Below are 21,958 nucleotides of genomic sequence, written 5' to 3'. Positions count from 1 at the left end.
TTTAAACAAACTCTGCGTCTTTGTTTTTTTTCCTACTGATTTTACAGCACGAAAGTCACACTATTACCTTAAAGAAGTAAACTAACCATGATTATTAGGAGGATAGTTTGAGGTTATTGAAGGATCAGTTAAACATGGAGCAATATAATTATGCAGTCAGTGTTTTTGATCACACGATCCACTATAGCGAGATTAAATTAAAAAAAAAAATAATAATTTTCTCATTCATCTTCTATACCCCCTTACCTAATTCCGGCTCGTTGGAGATGATTACAGCTCATTATGTGTGAAAGCGGGTTGCGCCTTTTTCAGGTCACACATCCATCACTGGGCAAACGTTGGAGTCAATCACACACTCGCATTCACACCAATTTAGACTCACCACTCGCATCAAACGCTGGATTTTAGACTGGGAAGAGTACAGAGAAAAACATGCATGTGCCCCATGCCAGCATTTTGAATCAATCTTTGCATAAACTATTTATTATAATAATCTGTCAATAAACAGTTTGTTCCTAATTGTGTGTATTTGCAATAATTGTGAAACAAAATGTGATCGCTAAAGAGGATAATTATACAAATTGTTTGGCATATTTTACACAAATTTGGAACACAAATGCATCATGGTGTTGTACCGTGGTTCAGCTTCTCTGTCCTCAGTAAGTTAAAGAAGAAAATGAGAGAATATTGAGCGATTAAAGTCTGATTTCTACCTCATAATGGATCAAGACGTCTTTCCAGTGCAGTAACATGTCATAAATGGTGTTTTTAAACTTTAACTTGTTTTATCCATTTATCGTCGTAACTGTATTGTCTACCTTGGACATTCGTTGTTGGAGCCAATCCCAGCAGGACATCAGTGCACAGGGAGAAGATGCAAACTGTGAGAGTGCTTGCTGTAACACCATTGTACCACCCACACGGTTTTTCAAAGTGATGGTCTTACGGTGGCATCTTTTCTTGCACCGACTGTACTTCGCATCTCCGCTGTTGGTGGCGTTTTCACCGATGCTTTCCTGACTTTGCGTGTTTCCCGTTTGTTTCAACCGTGTGTAGATTGTGGCGTGCAACACTCACTTCATGTGTGACTCCACTTTGTGAACTGCACTGTGTAAAATTCCGTCTGTTTTGTAGCCGAGTGGCTTCCTCCCAGAACTCAGATTAGAAAAGGTCAGTGATAATGAGGCCCGAGCCAAAACATAACCAGCACTGCCTTGGATTACCTTTGTGTGTGTGTGCGTGTGTGTGTGTCATGTGAAACTGCTTGTGTTTGCAGTGTGGCATTAAATGGCTTTCAGCTGCAAACATGTTGTCAGTGACTTTTCACTTGGTGTGTGTGGGCGCCAGTATGTGTGTGGTGAAAGGAGGAGGGGGGTCTCAATTGGGCTGGACATAAACTGTACTAATGACCTCTCCACAGTGTAAGCAGCAGACAAACCCCCACCACCACCACTGCAACCGGCTCGACACAGTAGCTGGGAAACACCGGTTCAGAGCGAAATGCACTTCCAATCGTAGTTGTTCATTCAAAATGTTTGGCAGTGTTCAGGTTTGTATCATGTCCTGTCATTGCATAGTGTGAGGAACGACAAGACCATGTAAACAAATGACTGACTAAATAACTGTAGCATACTGAAACCTAGCTGGGGGGGGGGGTTATTTCGCATTTGCGTGGTCTTGATCTGACGTTTTGTGTTGCGCTGTGCAGATGAAGCAGGCTACTGATGTATCAGGGTCAGAGCCTTTCAGTTAATGGCAAAAATCTCATGTCGGCCTCATGAAAATGAAAAATGCATTTCCTCAGTTTTATCTTTGTAGCTCAGTCTGGATTGAATAATGACTTGCTTTGATGAGGGCATTAACATTTTAGTCCACTTTAGAGAACATCTGCATTACTTGAAGGATAAATAAGTGGCTCTTTGACATTATTTAACATAGCCTTTCAATATGGAATGAAAAGTTTGTTTATCAATTAAGATGTGTTTTTGTCCATGTGTTCACAAGCAAAAGTTCAGACTTCAGACTGAGGCACATGAAAGGAAAAGTTTTAAGAACCTTTGCTATACCTCATAATGGCTGCATGTGTGCCTCTACATTGGAGAAATTAATTTACGATGACCTTTCCCTTGTTACAACTGAAGTGGAAATGACCCGATTTGCTTTGCGTGTTCCACAAAGCAATGGTAAATCTAAATATGTCAAAGTAAAAGGTAACAATAATAATGACTTTACTAGTATCAATTTAGCATCTAATGTTTGCTTATGAATTATGATTCCAGACGGTGGGATTTTCCCAACTTTCTGAGTTCCTGGTTGCATTAATGAAGCCAGTTCCTCTGGATCTCCTGGGCGGTATTAGATAACATAAAACCACTCACACGCATTAATGGTTATGGCAGAGCACAAAACCTGTACATAACGTTTGTTTCATCCTATAAAAATTACTTTAACGAGACTGTTGAAGCGGTACTTTGAAAAGAATGGCGCAAAAAATAACTTTTTAGCATGCCAATAACCTCAAACGTTTTTCTTTCTGCGTTGCAATATTTGCACTCAACATAAGGGCGTAATGTGAGAACAAAATAATGATGTCACTTATTGTCCTCTGACACGTCTATAATTATAACCAAGCGGAGAGGTGTGTGTGTGTTGGAGGAGGGGGGGGGGGTTCGCTCGGCCTGCAGCTGGCCAAAAATGAAGGAAGAATCAGAAGACAAAAATAGTCAGACATGAAAGAGGAGAGGAGAGGAGGAAGACTAAAGAGCCGAGGACTGTGTATGAGTGAAAGAACTCAGCGGAAGCGTGCTTCATTTGTACTGGCCAGTTTATGGTCTCAGAACTTGTTTATAAGACGCCTTATCCAGCTACAGCAGAAATCCCGAGTGCTTATAGCTGTTCTGAGTAGTGGCCGACATTTAAAAAAAAAAAAAGAAGTGACTCAAACAGTTGTGTAACAACAGAAGAGAGAACACCGTTGTACAAACGTTTAGCTGGTTTAAAGGTAATTGAGTCCTCTTTGAATGAAAAGAAATGTAAATATGGAATAATTGTTTTTGTCTGGCACATGTACTATAGACGGCAGGTTGAACTGACTTTTTTGACTGCGTTTCCATACATTTCATGCCATTCAGATGGCGTGTGAAACAAATTTTGGGTGAAGTAGTACAAGTGTACTGCTTCATGTTGATGAAAACGGGGCTGAATTTATATTTGGTGCCGTACACACCCACTGCAAAGTACAAACTTTCCAGCATAATGAAATTTGCATTGCCTCCATATGGACAAGTGCAGATCAGTGCAGCAGGCAGGGTGCCGCTTCAGATTATATCCCCGAGCAGACATTCACAGAGCCTCTTATGTTTTGTCTATGGTTGTGTATTCGCTGAGAAATGGCTGTGGATAATCATGGTTAACCATGGGGATCCTTGCCTGATGCTGGTTGGCCTACCACGCCATGTTTATCCCTTTTCGACTGTTACTTTTGGTGGGATTGACGGTCAGAAGTTAGCCAGCCAGTCTCTCGCTTGTCTTTATGCCCACACATGTCAAAAAGTATTCTGTAATCTCTCTAAAGTTTTGCTGCAAGTATCCTCACTTATTCAGTGTCGGCTTTATGGACAGTTTGTGATACAAGCGTTACAAATGTGTACAGCAGATATCATAAGTCGTGAAGAAACCGTACAGTACTAGCATTTTGTACACCATTTGGTACACACTACTCGACTGTAAGAAAGTTACTTTGGTTTGGCTGTTGATGCTGAAATAGGACCTGCAATGTGAAGCCGAGTGACAAACTGTTGGGTAACAAAGCGCTCTGTGAGAGTAGCCAAGCTGATTGAAACGACGAGAAGCAATCTGAGCATACAAAGCTGAGTTATCTCTCAGGACATTTGTCTGCCTCCCTCTACCACACGTTCCTAAAATATAAATAATTTGCTCCCCCCCCCCCTCACACAAGGAGGCCACGTAAGGCCCTGTCCTCTTAGATTTAATGTAACCGTCATTTGTTTTTAATCCTGAGTACCCGTGCTTGTGTTGAGACTTAATCTGGCCTGTTACACTTGATGCAGGTCTGCACTGTCAGCAGCGGCATGTTTGGGGTGTGTGTGTGTGTTGGGGGGGGGGGGGGGGGGTGGTAGGATGCAGACATTAGATCATACCATCTGGAGCAGGAAACACACAAACACAGTGAAGTAATCATGGTTATCCTCGTTTCCCTTGCCCCAAAGTTTGAAAACAGGGGAGGACCGTGTTGATAAAGATGTGGCCTGTGGGTAATTTGCGACACGGAGCTGGTCTGTAATTTTTGAGAGCAAGACGGAGATAATTAGGTGACAAAAATGACTGGTCAGTGTTGGAGGAAGAGAACAAATGAGAGGCGACGGTTTATCCGAGGTCGTTTCGCTCGACACCAACAGTGTGAATTTCACTGGATTGTCTCAGTCTTCGGTATCAAATCCCTGAGAAGTGTGCAGCTCATGCCTTTGTGTGTGCACGTCTGCATGCCCACACCTTTGTGTGTGTGTGTGTGCGCTTGTGTGTATTCTAAGATTTGCGCGTGCGTGTGTGTGTGTGCGTGCGTGTGTGTGTGTTTGAGCCTCGTCACCCTGGAGCCAGTCGTCCTCTCTTCTGACCCTGATCCCCGTCACCTGTCCGCTCAGATCACACACACACACACACACACACACACACACACACACACACACACACACACACACACACACACACACACACACACACACACACACACACACACACACACACACACACACACACACACACACACACACACACACACACACACACACACACACACACACACACACACACACACACACTCTGACCCTTTCCTGGAGTTGAAATCCAATCGCTGTTGTCAACGACGGAGGACTTGCCAGCACAGCAAGGTTTTGTTATTTGGTGGGCGTGTAACTCGCTTCTGTCTTAAAAGCTGAAGCAGTTTTAGTTTATAATTCCTTGTTTCATAAAGTTTCAACTATAAACGGTAAACTTTTGTTGCATCTTGGTTGTACCTTCACACAACAGTGGCTCTAAAAACCACTTCCAGAGCTCAATGTGTTGAAGTCTCACACATCCACACAGTGGTTGCACATTCATGTGTAGATTGACGGCACACGTTCAGAACACTGCTGAAGCCGTTTATTTATTTTTTTTGCGTTCCTGTGTTTACGGTGATAGTTTTCAAAACGCTGCATGTTTCTGAAACAAAAACGGAAAAAAAAAGGAGACTGTTCTTTGGTAAACAGGTCACTTCACTCAATCCTGCACAAAAGATGCTACATCTCAGTTTCCTCTTTTAGTTACAAGTACCACAACCTCAAGAGGAAACATTGTTTTTGCAGCTTGAAAAATCACATGCACTTTTTTTTCTTTTTTTTTGGCAGAAAGCTAACGTGAAGATTGTGACAGCAGCAGCTGCAGCTACTTCTCTGACCAGATCAAACCAGAATAAGCTGTTCTGTGAGATTTCTGTTGTTCTCACATCACAGAGACCGAGTCCTCCCAAAACTATTTTCGAGTCTCCCCAGGGAGGCCCACCTTCACCATTTGAAAATATCTCATCTGCATTATTTATTGGCTCGTGCTGAATGTGTGCAGATACCCAAATTTAGAAGTGTGCATTAATGATCTTACACATTTGGTCAAAAGGAGCAGAGGTAAAATATTTTCTCTTATGCTGCAGCATGAAACATTAAAGACATGTTAAACAAATATATTTCCTCATAAGTAACGGTTGTTAAAATTTAAACAAATATGCCATCGTAGATGACAGTTTTTCCATCACCGTTGCTACGGTGCATTGGTTTCACAGCTGTTTCTGTGTGTGGAGCTGTAGGTATGTTGCTTTCTATGTTTGTCTGTCAATTAAGGTCATCTTCCAGTGTTTGAAGACGAAATACTCCCGTTGCTATGTATTCCTTCTCGGCGCTCTCTTGAAGATTGTGAGCAATATTGCGTGTGCACTGTCAGTCGGTAATGCAGCAGAGCTTTGTTCTCCATTCTCCTCCATTTTCCTATGATCTGCTTAAACCTGACGAGTATAAATTAATTTACAAAAATCTCCTTGGCTTCTATGGATGTCGCATTTCACAGTAGCAGCTTAACTGTAACTTTATTGCTTTAAAAAACAAAAAACAAATTGACATGTCAATGAAGAAAGTGCTTGACGGTTTTCTGATGTAAAAACCTGAATGGATCTTTTTTTTTTGGACCAGATTGGATTGATTGGAGAAATAGTGTTTCACTTTGAAAAGAAATACAGTAACCTTGTTCATTTGAGTGAAAAAAAATCCATCTTCCATGTGGAGGTGGATGCTGGGTCATGTCTGTATGTCACAGAGCGAAGCATTATGGGAATGATCTAGTGACCCAATCAGATTATATTATTGGTGCATATAAACCTGCACATCAGTCTGATCCTTCAATTAGAAATGATTCATCTCCTCCATGAGGTGGTTCTCTCATCTGCTCTACACGCAGACGAAAACAAAACCTACTCGGCCCAACTTTCTTGGTGAAGGTAATAAATGAATAAATACACGTCGACAAAATCATAACCTCCCCCAACGTTCATTGACGAAGGTACAAAAGTGACCCTGGTGCTACGGCAGCTACTGCTGCAATCCTCAACTGATAACAACCAATAGAAAAGCAAACAAAGGGACACTACTGCCGCACCAAAACAATAGTTTGCAGATTCCTAAGGAGGTAAAATAACAGCCCGTGTTCACATTCTCAGTCTTCTTCTATACTGAGCTTTTCCCCTGTACATAACGGTACGAGACCTCCGGCTTCCTTCTTTGTTAGATTCTATTGTTTCTGAACAGAAGTTGGTAATTTTTTTTAATCTCTCAATTATTCAGTGAGTTTTTGTCTTTTTTGGGGGGCCAATGTTGGATTAAAAGGCATTTTCAATGTCATCGCGTCCTCATGCAGTTACAATCCAGCTGTGCCTCTTTCCAGGAGCCCAAGTCGTCGTCTGGCCGCTCCAGCATGCCGCGGTGTCGAAACTCGGTCGCCACGACCACATCAGACGACCAGCCGCACATCGGTAACTATCGGTTGCTGAAAACTATCGGCAAAGGCAACTTCGCCAAGGTCAAACTGGCACGGCACGTCCTCACCGGAAAAGAGGTAAGCCTGCACACACAAAGACACCGGGTGCACTGGCCTGTAAAGCTTTCATCTTATCCTGGGATTCCTCTTACAGTCACCCCGACTTTCTGAACTCCAGGCCTGTACTTTAAATCAAATCGGCACTTTAGTAGTCTTTAATAAACTGGTTATACAAGCCAAAGAGATATAGAGTAGAAAAAGCCTCCGATTTCTTTTAATTAGCCACTATGGTTAAAAAAAAAAAAAGGAGAAAAACACTGCAAGTGTTTGGCTGACCGTTCATCCGCTCTCCTGGTTGCTGAGGATAGAGCCAGGGTTCAAGCTGTGATACACAGTGGGTTCAGTCTGATCTGAGGCTTTGGAGACGATACATCTGCTGCAAGAGATTACCTCGCCATTGTCCACTCGAACTGAGACGCTGAAATGTCTCCAGCTTACTGTGAACTCCACGTGTGACGTAACATAGTGATCGGCTCCTTTTAATGGGAGAGGTGTGCGCGTCCTCCGGGGCTCCCGTCCGGTGGCCAGTCCGGCCGCCTCTCGCTGCGATGTGCCGAGGGGAAGAGAGAGGGGCGGGAGGGCTCTGTCAATGTGTGACAGCGCTGTGCCTGACACCCTGATAACACTCCGTGTGACCCGTTTGGCCGAGCGCTCATAAACGCACACAGGAAACAGCGGCGAGTCAAAGTGCCCGAGAAAGTCAGACAAACGCAACCAGAAGGAAGACCAAAAGAGACATTAGCTGACAGTGAAACATAAATAGGCGAGAGAAATGGACCGCCCGTTTCTGTGTCCTTGTGAAGAGATGGCTCTTTGTTTCCCCTCCCTTCTTCTCCTCTTTTCTCTTGTACTGTTTCATCCTCTTCTCTTTTTTTTTTTTTTTCCTCAGCTCATACTTTGAATCCCTCCCATCTGTCGAATTTCTCTATTTATATTTTTCTCGGCTCCTGTTCGTCCTTTTCGCTCTCTTTCTTTGGCTTCGTCTCTCTTGTGAGTGACCACTGGTGGATTATGAACCAGAGACCTTATTATTGCAGGGTTTAAAAAGAAAAGTGCTTTAGCTCTCCGTCTCCTTCTGTATCCAGTCCTGTTATGTAACTTGTGTCCTGCTGTGATTGTGTGTTTATCACTGAATGCTGAGAGATTCTCGTCGTGTGCGTTTCTGCTGTGGCGTCGCAGGCAGGTTTGTGTGAGCAGGAGGTGTCAAACCCAATCCAGCAAGTGTAATGAAAAAAAAAATAAACGTGTAATGATAAATGTACACCGTGCTGTTTTTGCTTCTAGGTGGCTGTAAAGATCATAGATAAGACACAGCTCAACTCTTCCAGTTTGCAGAAGGTGGGTCTCTTCAACTCCTTCTCTCGTTCTCACACATTCAGGGACGACATTCAAACCCCAGTCCGTCGTATCCCTTTTCTCAGAAGTCATTCTCAAGTCACCCCCTCATGCACCACGTGTCCTCTCGCTCCCTTTCTGTCTCTCTGCCTGCCTCTCTCTCTCTCTCTCTCTATCTGTCTGAAGTGGTCTAGTTTTCAGAGAGAGTTTTAATTACAGGAAACAAGCTGCAATTACTTCTTTTGATCGTGGCAGGGTGGGGTCTGTCCACTTACACGCAAACTGTCTCACCACGCATGCTGAACGCACACACCGAACGCTCAGACAGCGTCTTTCTGTCGAAATGCAAGCTCATAGAGCACTTCGCATAGAAAATGTGAAGATAAAGCCGAGCCGCTAATGGGGCGCGACGTATATATCCGTAGATGAATGCAGACAGTGCAAGATGCAGCGTTGCATTAGTTTATGTGTTCAATAGTGATTAAATTAACTCAGTCAAGCTATCTGCGACCGAGCTGCATTTATCACTGCTCATAACTTCAGTATTTTAACTCGCATGCTTTTGGTGGATTAGTTTATCCTCAAAGCATCCATAAAGTCCAGTAGGACACTATTTGCTGACTCACAGAGGTAATAAATTCCTAATGAGCAGAGAGCATACCCTCAAACCTTTATGTCTGCAGTAGTTTGATTTATTATCATTTTTTAATGCTGAGATTTGAAATCGCTTAAGGCCTTGGCTTAGAAACCATTATAGCTCTGAGTCTATGCTGTGTGTGTGTGTGTGTGTGTCTCTACTGAGCATCTTCAGTTTGGCCTGCATGGTCATAAACAGGAAATAAAAGTTTGTATACTCAGTGATATTTGAGACGTAGAAGCTTGGGATCCTCCTAGGAAGTGGTGGTTGCAAATCTGATTTGTTTCTCCCTCACCTTAACTAGATGTACAGACAAAATCAAATTATATTCATGTATGCAGCTGCATGTAAAAAAAAAAACAAGCCCCAAAACTGCTCTGACAGTCGACCTGATAACACTTACCATGGTGTGTTTTCACGCAGCTCTTTCGAGAGGTGAGGATCATGAAGATGTTGAATCATCCCAACATAGGTGAGTCACGCTGAAGCATGAGTTTCCACTCTGCCGTTCCTCCCTCGGAGCCATTCCAAATTGGTATTTCAAGGTCATATGATAACAATCCTGCTTTTTTTCCCCCCACCTCACTTTATACTTTCAATATTTTCTTACCCCTTCCTCAACTCTGTATTTTCACTACTTTTCTCTTCCCACTGTCTTGCCTCGTTTCCCTCCACTTTGCTCCCCCACTACCCCTCCGATCCTTTCCTTTCTTCGCCCTTCAGTCAAGCTCTTTGAGGTGATAGAAACAGAGAAGACTTTGTACCTGGTAATGGAGTACGCCAGTGGAGGTAAGTGCTTGTCCCTGTGAAATCATTCTGCCTGAAGCTCAGCACTCTGTATGTTAGGTAATAAGTTGAGGGACCCCAAATGGATAAATACAGACCGTACGTCTTCATAAGGAAAAACATCTTGTTTAAGTTTTTAAATATATGACAAAAGCTAAAAAGCATGCATTATTCTGTTAACCCCCCCCTCCTTTTTTTTTTTTATAACTGATTTAGTAGAATGACCAGTGCAATGTTTTTACTATATAGATTCACACTCAATCTAGACAACCATAAATAATTTAAATCAATGTATATGTTGATTAAGTCAAGTTTCTAATGAAAATATCGTAAGGTAATGTGAGATTTTGGTGCCCATACTTGGGATCTTAAAAGGACAGCATTCAGTTCGGCGTCCAAACGACTCCAGTGATTGCGAGGAGACGGGTGTCCTGTTCCAACACTGACTGCCGACTCTCCTCCTCTTTCTCTCGTCTCCCAGGAGAGGTCTTTGATTACTTGGTGGCCCACGGTAGGATGAAGGAGAAAGAAGCCCGTGCCAAATTCAGACAGGTAGGTGTCTGTATATGTGTGTCTGCAGGAAAAAAAATATTTCATTTGTATCATTTCTGCAAGCTGGTGTGTGCTGCTTGTTTATTAAATTAAAAATAAATCATTTAACTACTTTTTTTTTATTACGTTTCAGGCTAAAGCAGCAAATTCGTGTTAAAATATTGTTATTCAAAAGTAGTTTCTTCAATAGTGGAAGACATTTTTTTTTACTTTTTCTTATAAAATTTATCGGATTATTGGTTGTGAAAATCTAAAAAGTTGGCAAAAGTGCTTGAAGCTTGCATCCTTTCTGAAATTCTAACTATCCGTTTGTGCTTCTTACTTTGTCTCAACCTTCCCTTCTCTCTTTGTTCTCTCGCCGTCTCTCTTCCCAGATTGTGTCAGCAGTGCAGTATTGCCATCAGAAGTGTATAGTACACAGAGACCTCAAGGTGAGAAGATGCACACATCACCGAATTACACCGAGGGTTGTACCTACCCCCCCTCCCCTCCCCCTCTCGCTCCCTTTATCTCTCCACATTAATCTTCATATGATTCGACTTATTGTGATGAAATCCTGCCCACGAACAGGCGGCCCAGAGATTAATCACAAAGATGATAAAACGTCCCTCTTTGAGCACTGTGGCTTAAATCAGCATGCTTCGATGCGTCTTGTCATGCTGCTATATGGAGCGTTACTGTTTGTTTGTGTAGGTATGAGTCAATCCACAATAGTTTGTTCCTAACCTGAAACACGGCGTGAACACGGAAGTTGTTCCCGGTCGGGTTGCGTCACCGTGTTAAGCAGAGTTATCAATCCTCTTAATGTGCCGACAGTCAGACCTGTAGGCAAAACATTACCATCATTACTGTTCACTGTACAGTGAGTGCAGAGGAACCTCCCAATGCAAACTGGTTTTTCCACCAATTTTCTTTTTCTTTCTTTTTGTTCTTTCTTTTCTTTTTTCTTTTTTTTAATACTGTTGTCAATCTTTATAAACACTTTGAAGTGAATAGAACAAAGCAGCATAATAAGAGGCTTCTTCTGGACAGACAATTCTCATTATTCTAACACTTGCCATCCTGCACATTATCCCAGTCACTCCTGAGAATAGTATAAAATCCAGCGCCGGCTTAACTCTCATAGGTGCCACACTGCAAAGAGCAAATTGTGATGAGCTTGCATTTAAAATGTGCCCAGAAATGCTGGTATCATGCATGTGCTGGAAGTGTTTTCTACATACTGCTACATACAGTATTTCTTTGAAAGACACAAGTTTTATGTTTGCTTGTTTGACATTACATTTTCTTGTTAATGTATGATAGATGATGCCTACAAAAGTTTAATGTCTATGTTAATATATTTATTGAGATCAGATGTTTGAGATGATTTCAGAGGAGTTGCATTTAATCTTCATGCACACTTGGATACACTCACTCACTCACACACACACACACACACAAGCTGCAGAGTATTCAGAGCAAGTGAAAAGGAGAGCGCACCTGTTGCTAGGCAACCCTCAGCCTCCTTGCTCACTGGCTCACTTTGGGCTTAACACACACACACACACACACACACACACACACACACACACACACACACACACACACACACACACACACACACACACACACACACACACACACACACACACACACACACACACACACACACACACACACACACACACACACACACACACACACACACACACACACACACACACACACACACACACACACACGAGAGGAACAAACTGTGGCAGCTCACTTTGCTCATTGTGTGCTACTTGCAGGCCCCAGACCATTACTCTGAAGGATCTCTTTCTCGCCCAAGAGAAAGGTGTTCTTGACGATTGTCAGCCACAAGGTGGAAAATGTACAAATACATTTAAATGTCTTGACAGGACTAAGAACCTTAGTTGCAGTGATACTTTTTGATAATATAACCTCTGGTTTTAGTTCTTCTGGTCTTTTTATGTCGACAAGATGTGAAAAAAGGTGCAAATAAAACATTAGCATATCACACAAATCAAAATTTAGGCCTGCATGTGTCATTTGTTTGGTTCTTGTTGGGTACAGTGGGGGAAAAAATATATATCCCTGCATACTAATATTTCCTTTTCTCCTCTATACTTGTCGTCCTGTTTTCCTCCGGCCCTGTGCATCATGAATCTGTCTTTGTGCCTCTCTCTCCCACATGCTGTCTGTCTGCAGGCAGAGAACCTGCTGCTGGACGCAGACATGAACATCAAGATAGCAGACTTTGGCTTCAGCAACGAATTTACACTGGGGAACAAGCTGGACACTTTCTGTGGCTCCCCGCCCTACGCCGCCCCGGAGCTCTTTCAGGGCAAAAAGTACGACGGGCCCGAGGTGGACGTCTGGAGCCTGGGAGTGATCCTCTACACACTGGTCAGCGGCTCGCTGCCCTTCGATGGACAGAACCTCAAGGTCGGTCGGAGGACTTTGTGTGTGTGTGCATTACATAAGCAGATGTCGGTATTCTGTGGGTGGCCGTAGTATTTGTCATGCAGATTTCTGTTCCTCCTTCCTTCAAGAAAGCAGAAACTGGACTCGGGGAAAGAGTGAATGTGTGAAATTACGAGTGCCAGTCACAGTATTGTTTTTGCCGAAGAGTGGTCAGCCACACATTCTTTGTTCAACACTTTCTGTTAAAATGACCGTTCTCAGTAATTCACACCATCGATCGTGCTGTGTGTTCAGTCAGTTGCCTATATGACTCATTCTACATGTGCTCACGCATTTCGGGTGGGCGATATGACATTGAATGTAATCATGTTGATTTGAACATGCCTTTGAAGCATTATCCAGCCTTTCTGAACCTCACGTACAGCGAAAGGAAGTTTTAAGGGTTATATTCTGACCTTGCTATTTATACCCGCTCTAATTTCACTTCTTTGTTCGATTGTAGCTGTAAAAATTGTCTTTATTAGACGAGACGTCTTAAACTTCAGCCAATAGGGTGTTTTTAAAAAAAAAAGGGCAAACAAAGCTACTATGTAGGGGAAGGAGGAGCATAAACATTTTGTTTGTGTTTTTGGTTGTGAATATCTGAAGCTCCCGTTCAATTTTGTGCTTTTGTGTGTCTTCAGGAACTGAGAGAACGCGTGCTGCGTGGTAAATACAGGATCCCTTTCTATATGTCCACCGACTGCGAGAACTTGCTCAAAAAGTTCCTCATCTTGAACCCTTCGAAAAGAGGCAGCCTCGAGGTAGGTCGCACCGCGCACACTCGTACACTAAATACAGTACCAGGAAATGTTTGTCACAATCCTTGTACTTGTTTCAATATAAAACAAAGTGAAACCTCTTGCCGTCGTTTTGCTCCGAACATTGAACGCAGCACAGACAGTTTTGTACACCTGGATGAGTTTAGGCAGCTATACGTGACTTTGTTGCTGAAGTGTAAAGGGCTTTTTAAAGGCATAGTGAATACCTGTTAGTTAGAGGTTTGAGATTTATGAGTTTAAATATGGTTCTGCCAAATGGAGATGTATGTTCAAATTACTACGCAGCATAATAAACACACTCCTGCCTTGTGTCACTGCCTTGTTGTATACTTATTGTATACTCGAGTGACATAGTGCATGTGTCAGCACTGTGAAGAAAATTCAAGCTTTAGTGTTAGAAAACAGTGTCATGACTATAATTTGCACCTGCTTCTTTAGAGTTTAGGTGTGCTCGAGATCAGAAGGAATTGTATTTACTCTGTATTTGACATGTTACACATACTATTAATCTAAGCCTGCTGAGAAGTTGATGTAATCGTGTTTTTGCCAGTTAACTACTCTTTTTGGTCGAAGGATGTCGAGTTCGAGACAGCCGAGTGTTGATTTCTAAGTGTATCTGACATAACCTGTGGATCTGCCCTTTGAAAAAGTATTTGTAAAGCCGCGGTAAATGGTTGCAACCTGACAAAAACAAACAAAACCACTGGTGACATTTATGGTGGGGGGGGGGATGAAACAGAGTAATTTTTTTCGCAATGAACTTTAATCCGATTCCTGTGATTTGTGTCCTTATTGACAACCTTTGCCCTCCTGCGTGTGCCTCTCTGTTTCTGTGGCTTCCTTCTAGCAGCAGATAATGAGGGACCGGTGGATGAATGTAGGCCATGAGGAGGAAGAACTGAAACCGTACATCGAACCACAGCCAGATTATAAGGACCCCAGGAGGACAGGTAGGATCAGAAACACCCGCAAAAATGGTCAGTTTGCTTTTTGTTTATTTTTCTTCTCACATAAAAATGGCTCATCTTTAAATGGTTTCTAGTTATTACGTTGTAATTCTCAATGCGCTCTGCTTATTGCGTGTGGCCACAGACATCATGCTGCAGATGGGATTCTCTCAGACGGAGATCCAGGACTCGCTGGTGAACCAGAAGTATAACGATGTGATGGCTACATATCTGCTTCTGGACTATAGGAACTCTGAGGTGTTTTGTTTTTTTCTCTCTCTTGCTATACTCAAATGTACACTTGCATGCGGTGCTATTTTACTGTCAGTACAAAGCGGCTAGTCCTGGCATTCACTTCACATGAGTCAGAACTCCAATAATAGCACTTTTTGCATTGTACTGGGTGTCTGTTATAAATATACTGCCTCTCTCTTGGTGCTGCTCGTGAACGTGTATTGAGACCTCCTAAATGTTTGTATTTTTTTAATCTCAGCTGGACGAAGGTTGCATCAAGCCCCGGCCAGGAAGTGATGTAAGCAACATAAATGCCCCCTCCCAGCCTCACAAGGTATAAAGACGCCACATACTGTTTTCTGCTAGTGCATAGGGAGGTTTCCTGAGCCCTGCCAGTGACACAAGCGCACTGACTTGGCCACATAACAGCCTGGGAATCCACTCCAAAGTCTTATTTTTAGGCGCTTGATCCTAGGCCTTCCATACAACTGAGCTCCAGCAAACCACTGCCTTCCCAGGCGCTCCAAATGTCTCCCTTTTTTTTTTTCTTTTCCTTTTTTGATATTTAAACAGCTCTAGGTTTTCCCAACTACATTCCAGGATTCAGTTTTAGATTGAACCACATCAATGTCTTAATGTAATTTGCCCCAATCTTAATTGATACTGGTTACTTGCATACAGTAGAGGTGAAGCCGTAGTATCCACATCAAGGGAATGGTCGGTCATTCATATATTTCTCTGCGTACTGGAAAAAGATCTTGGCACCTTGGCGAAGAAAAGCAGCAAATATTTCCTTTGCTCTTCATACTTAGACCCTGGTGTCCGTGTGTATATGTGAACACTTTGTGACCCGAGGAGGACTGCACTGACTTTTTTTTGCTATGTTCCTTTTTAAGGTACAGCGCAGTGTGTCGTCCAACCAGAAGCCTCAGAACCGCAGAACCACTGACCAGGGTGAGGGGGGTTTCTGCTAAGGAGGGTTATGGAGAGAAAAAGGGGGGTGGGAATGCACATCAGACTGAGATGAAGAATTATTTGGCAAGACAAAAACACCAGTTTCAACTCTTGTTTTTTTTGTGTGTGTGTACCTTGCAGCCAATCAAATTCCTCAAATTGGTAAATTAGAACTTCTAGTAGATTTTCTTCTTTTTAACATGTATGTGCATATTGTGGAGAAATTTACAATGTGGAGCTGCATGGGTGTTATTTGTGCTCAAATAAAGAGTAATCTGCGCATGTGAGAGGTGGACAAAGATGTGTATAATAGAAAAGGGATAGAGGTTAGATATGCAGTGGAGATTTCAGAACATGGATTTGTAGGGCAGACTGAAAGGAAAACTGTCAGTTTGAATGTCGTTAGTCGATTCATGCGAGGCCGAGCTGCAGACTGGGGTCATTTCTGAAGCGATGGGCTCTCTTGTTTCAAGGCTCCTCCTACTCCAAGAGGGGAGGGCAGGCAGACAACCGGTCTGCAGCAGAGGATTCTGGGAGAAAGAGTTCATCGGGCAGCTCTACTACCAAGGTGCCGGCCAGCCCTCTGGTCCCCACAGACCGCAAGAAGAGCGCCACGCCCTCCACCGTGAGACCCAACACTCATAACACTTTTCCATGATATTCCCCATATTTAAACACTTGTAACTTGATGCTTCTGGCATCACTTGTTTTCTCAAAAAAGGATCAGTAAGAAACAAACAAGCTTCACAATGGAAAAACAATTAAAAAAAAAATTCAAATGTTAGACATTTAAGAAGCTGGTTATTACTGAGGAAATGCATTCAGGTGAATCAGCATCAGAGGATAAGTCATCTTCTGAAATCTAGTTAATAGTTAAACAGTAGTTATTGGAGTATAGCCAAGTAGTTTGTTTGCATTCTTTTAAAAGAGGAAGTGCAGAGGTCACACAAAGCAACTGCTATATCATACCTTAATAGCTCAAGGTCAAAGTTCATTCATGTTTTGTGCACTTTGTTTAGCTCATGTGTCAGTTTCACTCGGCAAATCATTATGGTCTTTGTGACGTGTGGGAAAAAACGTGCTCATCAGCCACAACGAGAACACAAACAGGACATTCGGCATCAACCAGCAGAGAAGAATTCACCCAGAACACTATTTAATTATTGATTTTTTTTTTTATTTCCACTGCGTTGAAGGGATATTTTTACTCATTTTAGACAAAGTAAAAGACAAAATTAAAAAAAACAATCTTTTGCAGTAAGTTTAATATATGGAACCGCTCATATCAACAAGTGATTTCTAAGTACTACCCTGGGGTCTACTGTATTCTGCTCACAATGGACACCTCTTTCTAGTTTGGTACAGAAAAAAAAAATGAATTCATTACAGGAAAGTCTCTAATGGGATCATTAAATTAAAATTTAATTAATGCTTAGGAAATGAAGTCGCTTGTCCTTGCTTGATTGCAAAGCTCACTCAATGCCAGAGGTGAGAGAGTACGGATGCTTTGTTTTTAAACTGAGATTTCGGGTATGTTGTAATTTATTTGAACACGAACAACTGCTTTCTAATGGGTTTTAATTTAGCTTTGTATTAAAGGGGAAATGGCTTTACTTTAATATATAGGTCCATTTCAGCCTAAGCAAATGGGACATCCGAAAATGAAAACAATGGCCTCTTTGTGTATCACATTCATCCAGTGTGTTAGTAGAAGTATAGAGGTTAAATCAGCATTTAAGTCTCTTCCTTTTTATGAAGTAGAAACAAACAAAGATCGCGATACAAATACAACCGAAAACGGTAGAAATGGAGCGCGAGATCCGAGTTTTCATAAGTGTGGGGTTACGGCCCACAGAGGTTTGGCCGCATCTCCCCCACCCACTACATGAGATTAAGATAATGAGGTGCATTTTCCTCAGAGGTTTAAGAGGACAGGGATTAAGTCAGCTTGATTTTTTATTTTTTTTTCTTCCCAGCAGGTCATTCTGGAGTGACATCGCCCTTGGTTTTTAGTCTAAACCTGGGTGCCACTGTCTTGGTTCACATGGACCAAAATAAGTCCCAGTCCTATTATATTCTAACATAATTTTGTTGCTCTCCCCCTTCAGAATAGCATCTTGTCCACTGGTACCAGTCGCAGTCGGAACTCCCCTCTGACTGAGAGGGCGACGCCGGGCCAGGGCATCCAGAACGGCAAGGACAGGTACAAACACGCCGCCCCCCCCCCCCCCCCCCCCCCCCCCACAAACACTTTTTTTTTTTTTTTTTTGGTCCCCCTTGACGCCACAACCAGTCGCTGTGAGGCAGCACTGCTTCGTCACTTAATGCACACAAAGTACAAACACACCCGCCATGGTTTGTGAATGAAGCGGCCCCACAGCTGTCTCAGTGGCTGAACCCCAGACCTTGGCTGGTGCTCTCCAGAGCTCTGCCAGCTGGCTCCGGGAGGATCGCAGCCTTGGCTGCAGGGCGGGGCGAGCCCTCCCGGACATGAAATCAGGCTCCCTTGGGAATTTAGGCCAAACCTCCAGTAGATTACAGATTACCCTTGACGGTCGGATGGAGACCCGCCAGTCGGAGCAGAGAATTATGTGATGGACACGCACACCTGCATTAACACAGAAGATGACACGGTGACACAAATCAACTTTTCAAAACTTAAATTTAATCTCAAATTGCTCTTCGTTTTCAAATATCTTGCTATTTAATCTTGGTTGATAAATCTTTACTTTTACGGTTTCGCAACTATTTATCTCTTTCATTTCATGGACTACAAAACTAAAACAGTTTTTTTTTTTTTTTTTTTTATTACTTTTTCCTTGCAGAAATCTATAATTTAAGTTCTGGCTCCCCTCTTTGTCTTTGACTAAATTGTTCTAATGATAGGTCTCTCTCCTCTTTCCTCTTTCTCCTCGCTTTATGGTTCTTCCTAAATTTGATCGATTTAGCCACTTTAAGCATGTTCCCTGTGGATATCGGCTGTGCGTGTCAGCCACACATGAGAAGCTCAACAGTTTTCTAGGCTAGTTTCACAAGATAAAGCCACACCAGTCCTCTGTATCACGAGGATCCCTGGATGTACCCTCCTGTGAGCACCAACACGCCCACACCTACCATCATCCATGCTTAACCAGCCATATGCTTTGTGTGCTTTTTTTTTTTTTTTTCTCCATGAGCGTTAAACATTAAGCCAAACCATAATCTCCACTGTGATGTTTCAGGGTCATATTCATACTGCTTTGTTTACCTGTTCATGTGTAATCTGTCTCAAATGACCCCCTCATTCCCAACACGGTACACGTTAATGGGCGTGACGTTAATTTTCAGACTGTAATAAGTTCTAGATTTTAAGAAACCTTCCACAAAGCACTGCACAGTGATGAAGGGGTCATTTGAGACGGTGCTTTTTTAATATTGTGGGTCTGTTAGCGATGCTAGGCTCTGCTAACTTAGTGGTTGTCCACTGCTTTAATTTTAAAAGTTATTTTGTTTGATCATCATTAATGCTTTGAAGTTTGGGCTTTTATAATTGTTACACCCCACCCCTACCCAACAGCACTCCTTTTCCTTCTTTTTCTTTCCCTTCCTCTTTCCGGCCTTTTCTAACTTTCTTAATTTCGTGGTCTTTTATCTTCGTCATGAGTTTTCGTCCCTCTGGATCCTCAGTCACCCACTTTTCCTCGGCAACTCCTTTCTTTGCTCGACTCGCTCCTTTCTCCCCCCCCCCTTCTTGTCTGCGTATTAATCTTCCTTCCTCTTGCTTTCTTTTTCTTCCCCACTCTTTCTCTAAGGAGATTAGAATGACTTGTGATGGAATATTAACTCTTAGCAGCACTACATGGTCCTTGTACTCGCCTCTTAATAGGCTTACACATATACACAACTACACACACACACACACACACACACATGCTGAAGTTTAAACATACATGTCACACAGGCTCCGGCTCTCGCCACACACCGGGTTGTCTGGTGAATGCAGCCCTTTTTCCATCACCAGCCCTCCTAATCCCCGTCAAAAAGAGTGTGTGTTTGTGTGTTAGCGTCTTGTTTGTTGTCTGTGTAATTAGCAGCTGTTGGTTGACCTCTGTAAATGTCCCTCTTTCTCTCACTGCTCAGCCCTCTCTCTCTCTCTTGAGATATCTCTCTGTTTCTCTGTGGTACCAGCCTCCTCTGTCCCTTACTCTGTGTGTATGTGTGTGTGTGTGTGTGTGTGTGTCCTGCTTTGTAGCCTGTAGCAACCTCGCTGATTAAGAGCGAGTTCATGAATTAGCCTGTTTTTGTTTCTAACTACCGAATTAGAAATTTAAGATATAATACAACAGGGAGGTCAGACCTGAGCTGACGTCAGACTTAAATGGCAGCGTATAACAGCCTCAAGCCCTTCAAAATATGTATCCAGTATTTCTCCAACAAGCAACTGCTTGCATTTGTGAAACCAGGGGTGAATATTTGTAATGTGCACTTGGATAAATAGAGCCAGATTTAATCGCAAAACTAATGCAAGTTGTTTGAGTGAAAGTTAAGGAACAATTTAGAGACAGAATGTGGGTTTTTTTTAAGGGGGTTTTGGGAGGAAACCAGAAAACTGACACACAGGAAGAACAGGCAAACTCTGCACTGAAAGGCCCCCATGAACTTGAACCGGGGATGTTTTTCTTTTATTTAAAGAGAGAGCCACTCGAGCACTGTGTTATTTTTCGCTTTCTGGATACAAAAAAATAAAGTCTGTGCAACTTAGTTTACAAAAGATTAGACACAGAACACTAGACATAAAAGTGCAAGAAGTGAGAACAAGTGAAGCAGAAGGTGCTTTTATTTCGCAAAATAAAAACAAGTAACTTTTACCCAAGAAGTAAATTGCTGTCTTTTTCAAAACACAATTATTCCATAACATCAGCATAGGGATGTCTGCATCAATCTGTGCATCGAAATTCCATAATTAAAAATGAAATCCAAGCAGTGTAGTCTTATAATGGAATATAGACATAAGGATTAAGGAAAGCCACCAAATCTTCCCAGGTATACTGAGCTCTTAGCCTTTGTGTCCCAAAGTGTCACATATAGGCATGAATGGATTCAATGAATGTAATATTTACTCTGTTGAAAGCACATGAATGAAGCATTTATTGTAATTACACTGGAAAAAAATAGGCGATATTCCATCATTTTTTGGCAGGACACTTTTCTGTAGCTCGTGTTTTTAACCAATATTTTCTTCTTAGAAATGATTAGTTGTTTTGTTTCGCTTTGCACATTTCTGTCTGACTGTACCAATGTACTTCTGTGCTTTTGTGTGTGCCTTTCAGTCTGTCTCACCTGGTAGAAAACGGTTCCACAGTTGGTCTTTGTGTGCTGACTTTAATGTCTGCTGGGTTTTACGTGAAGGCTCAGGAACGCAGTCAGTCACACTGCGAGTTTGGATTGTAAAACCACAATAAAGTAGCCACAAAGAAGACCAACTTTTCTTTCTTCGTGTCTTTTTGCCGTATGTCGGCTCTCTTTTTGTGTCCCTGTTCTCTTTGCTGTTCTCTCCACCCCCCCCTCCCCTCCTCCTCCCCTCACCCCGACTGTGTTTGATGAGTGCTGCTTCTAACCATACTCCACCTCACCTCCCTGCCCACCCACACACAAACCCCGCCCGGTGTGTTTGTGTTTATGTGAACGTGTGTCCTTTTTGGGTTGTTTTTTTTTTTTTTTTCCTGTTTGTCCCATGTTGAACATGTGTGCTTGGTGCGTTTGCATATTTGTGTGTGTGTGTGTGTCGGGCGGGGCACTCCCACCTCTCCCTCCTCCCTCCCCCCCACTAGCCTAAACACTCCGGGCTCCCGCGCCTCCACTGCCTCGGCCGCTGCTGTCTTGTCCTCCTCCTCCTCCTCCTCCTCCTCTTCGCGTCCCCGCCATCACAAGTCCCTGTCCTCCTCCAATCATCCATGCCCCTCTGACGTGCACGCACCACGGCCCAGGCAAGTTCCTCACACACACTCACAAACCTTTCAATCCCGAGCAACTTTCGTCAGCCGCGTCCGCCACGAAATGGATAAAGAGGGAAAAGGAGAGATGAAAACAGGGTAAAAGTGGTTCATTGGCTCTAGAACTACACACCACTGCTACATTAAAAGGGGAATCGCCAGCCTTTTGGT

The 21,958-nt window shown here is 42.8% G+C and overlaps 1 protein-coding gene across 2 annotated transcripts in view; it reads left to right on the top strand.

The window, feature by feature from the left end:
- The window catches only part of mark2b (MAP/microtubule affinity-regulating kinase 2b), a 46,316-nt gene that overhangs the window by 11,169 nt on the left and 13,189 nt on the right, over nucleotides 1-21,958 (top strand). The window contains exons 2-15 of one of the 2 annotated variants that reach the window (XM_080519171.1): nucleotides 6,985-7,155; nucleotides 8,422-8,475; nucleotides 9,533-9,581; nucleotides 9,833-9,898; nucleotides 10,377-10,447; nucleotides 10,822-10,878; nucleotides 12,644-12,880; nucleotides 13,543-13,662; nucleotides 14,531-14,630; nucleotides 14,773-14,885; nucleotides 15,121-15,159; nucleotides 15,758-15,815; nucleotides 16,289-16,440; nucleotides 17,924-18,018. In XM_080519171.1, the coding sequence (XP_080375297.1) occupies nucleotides 6,985-7,155; nucleotides 8,422-8,475; nucleotides 9,533-9,581; nucleotides 9,833-9,898; nucleotides 10,377-10,447; nucleotides 10,822-10,878; nucleotides 12,644-12,880; nucleotides 13,543-13,662; nucleotides 14,531-14,630; nucleotides 14,773-14,885; nucleotides 15,121-15,159; nucleotides 15,758-15,815; nucleotides 16,289-16,440; nucleotides 17,924-18,018 (1,382 nt within the window). Of the gene's footprint in view, nucleotides 1-6,984; nucleotides 7,156-8,421; nucleotides 8,476-9,532; nucleotides 9,582-9,832; nucleotides 9,899-10,376; nucleotides 10,448-10,821; nucleotides 10,879-12,643; nucleotides 12,881-13,542; nucleotides 13,663-14,530; nucleotides 14,631-14,772; nucleotides 14,886-15,120; nucleotides 15,196-15,757; nucleotides 15,816-16,288; nucleotides 16,441-17,923; nucleotides 18,019-21,958 lie in introns of both variants that reach the window. The other variant, XM_080519170.1, reaches the window with a different exon arrangement.

The sequence above is a fragment of the Blennius ocellaris genome, assembly GCF_963422515.1.
Source record: "Blennius ocellaris genome assembly, chromosome: 23".
Lineage (NCBI taxonomy): Eukaryota > Metazoa > Chordata > Actinopteri > Blenniiformes > Blenniidae > Blennius > Blennius ocellaris.
This window is presented reverse-complemented; position numbering and strand designations above follow the sequence as displayed.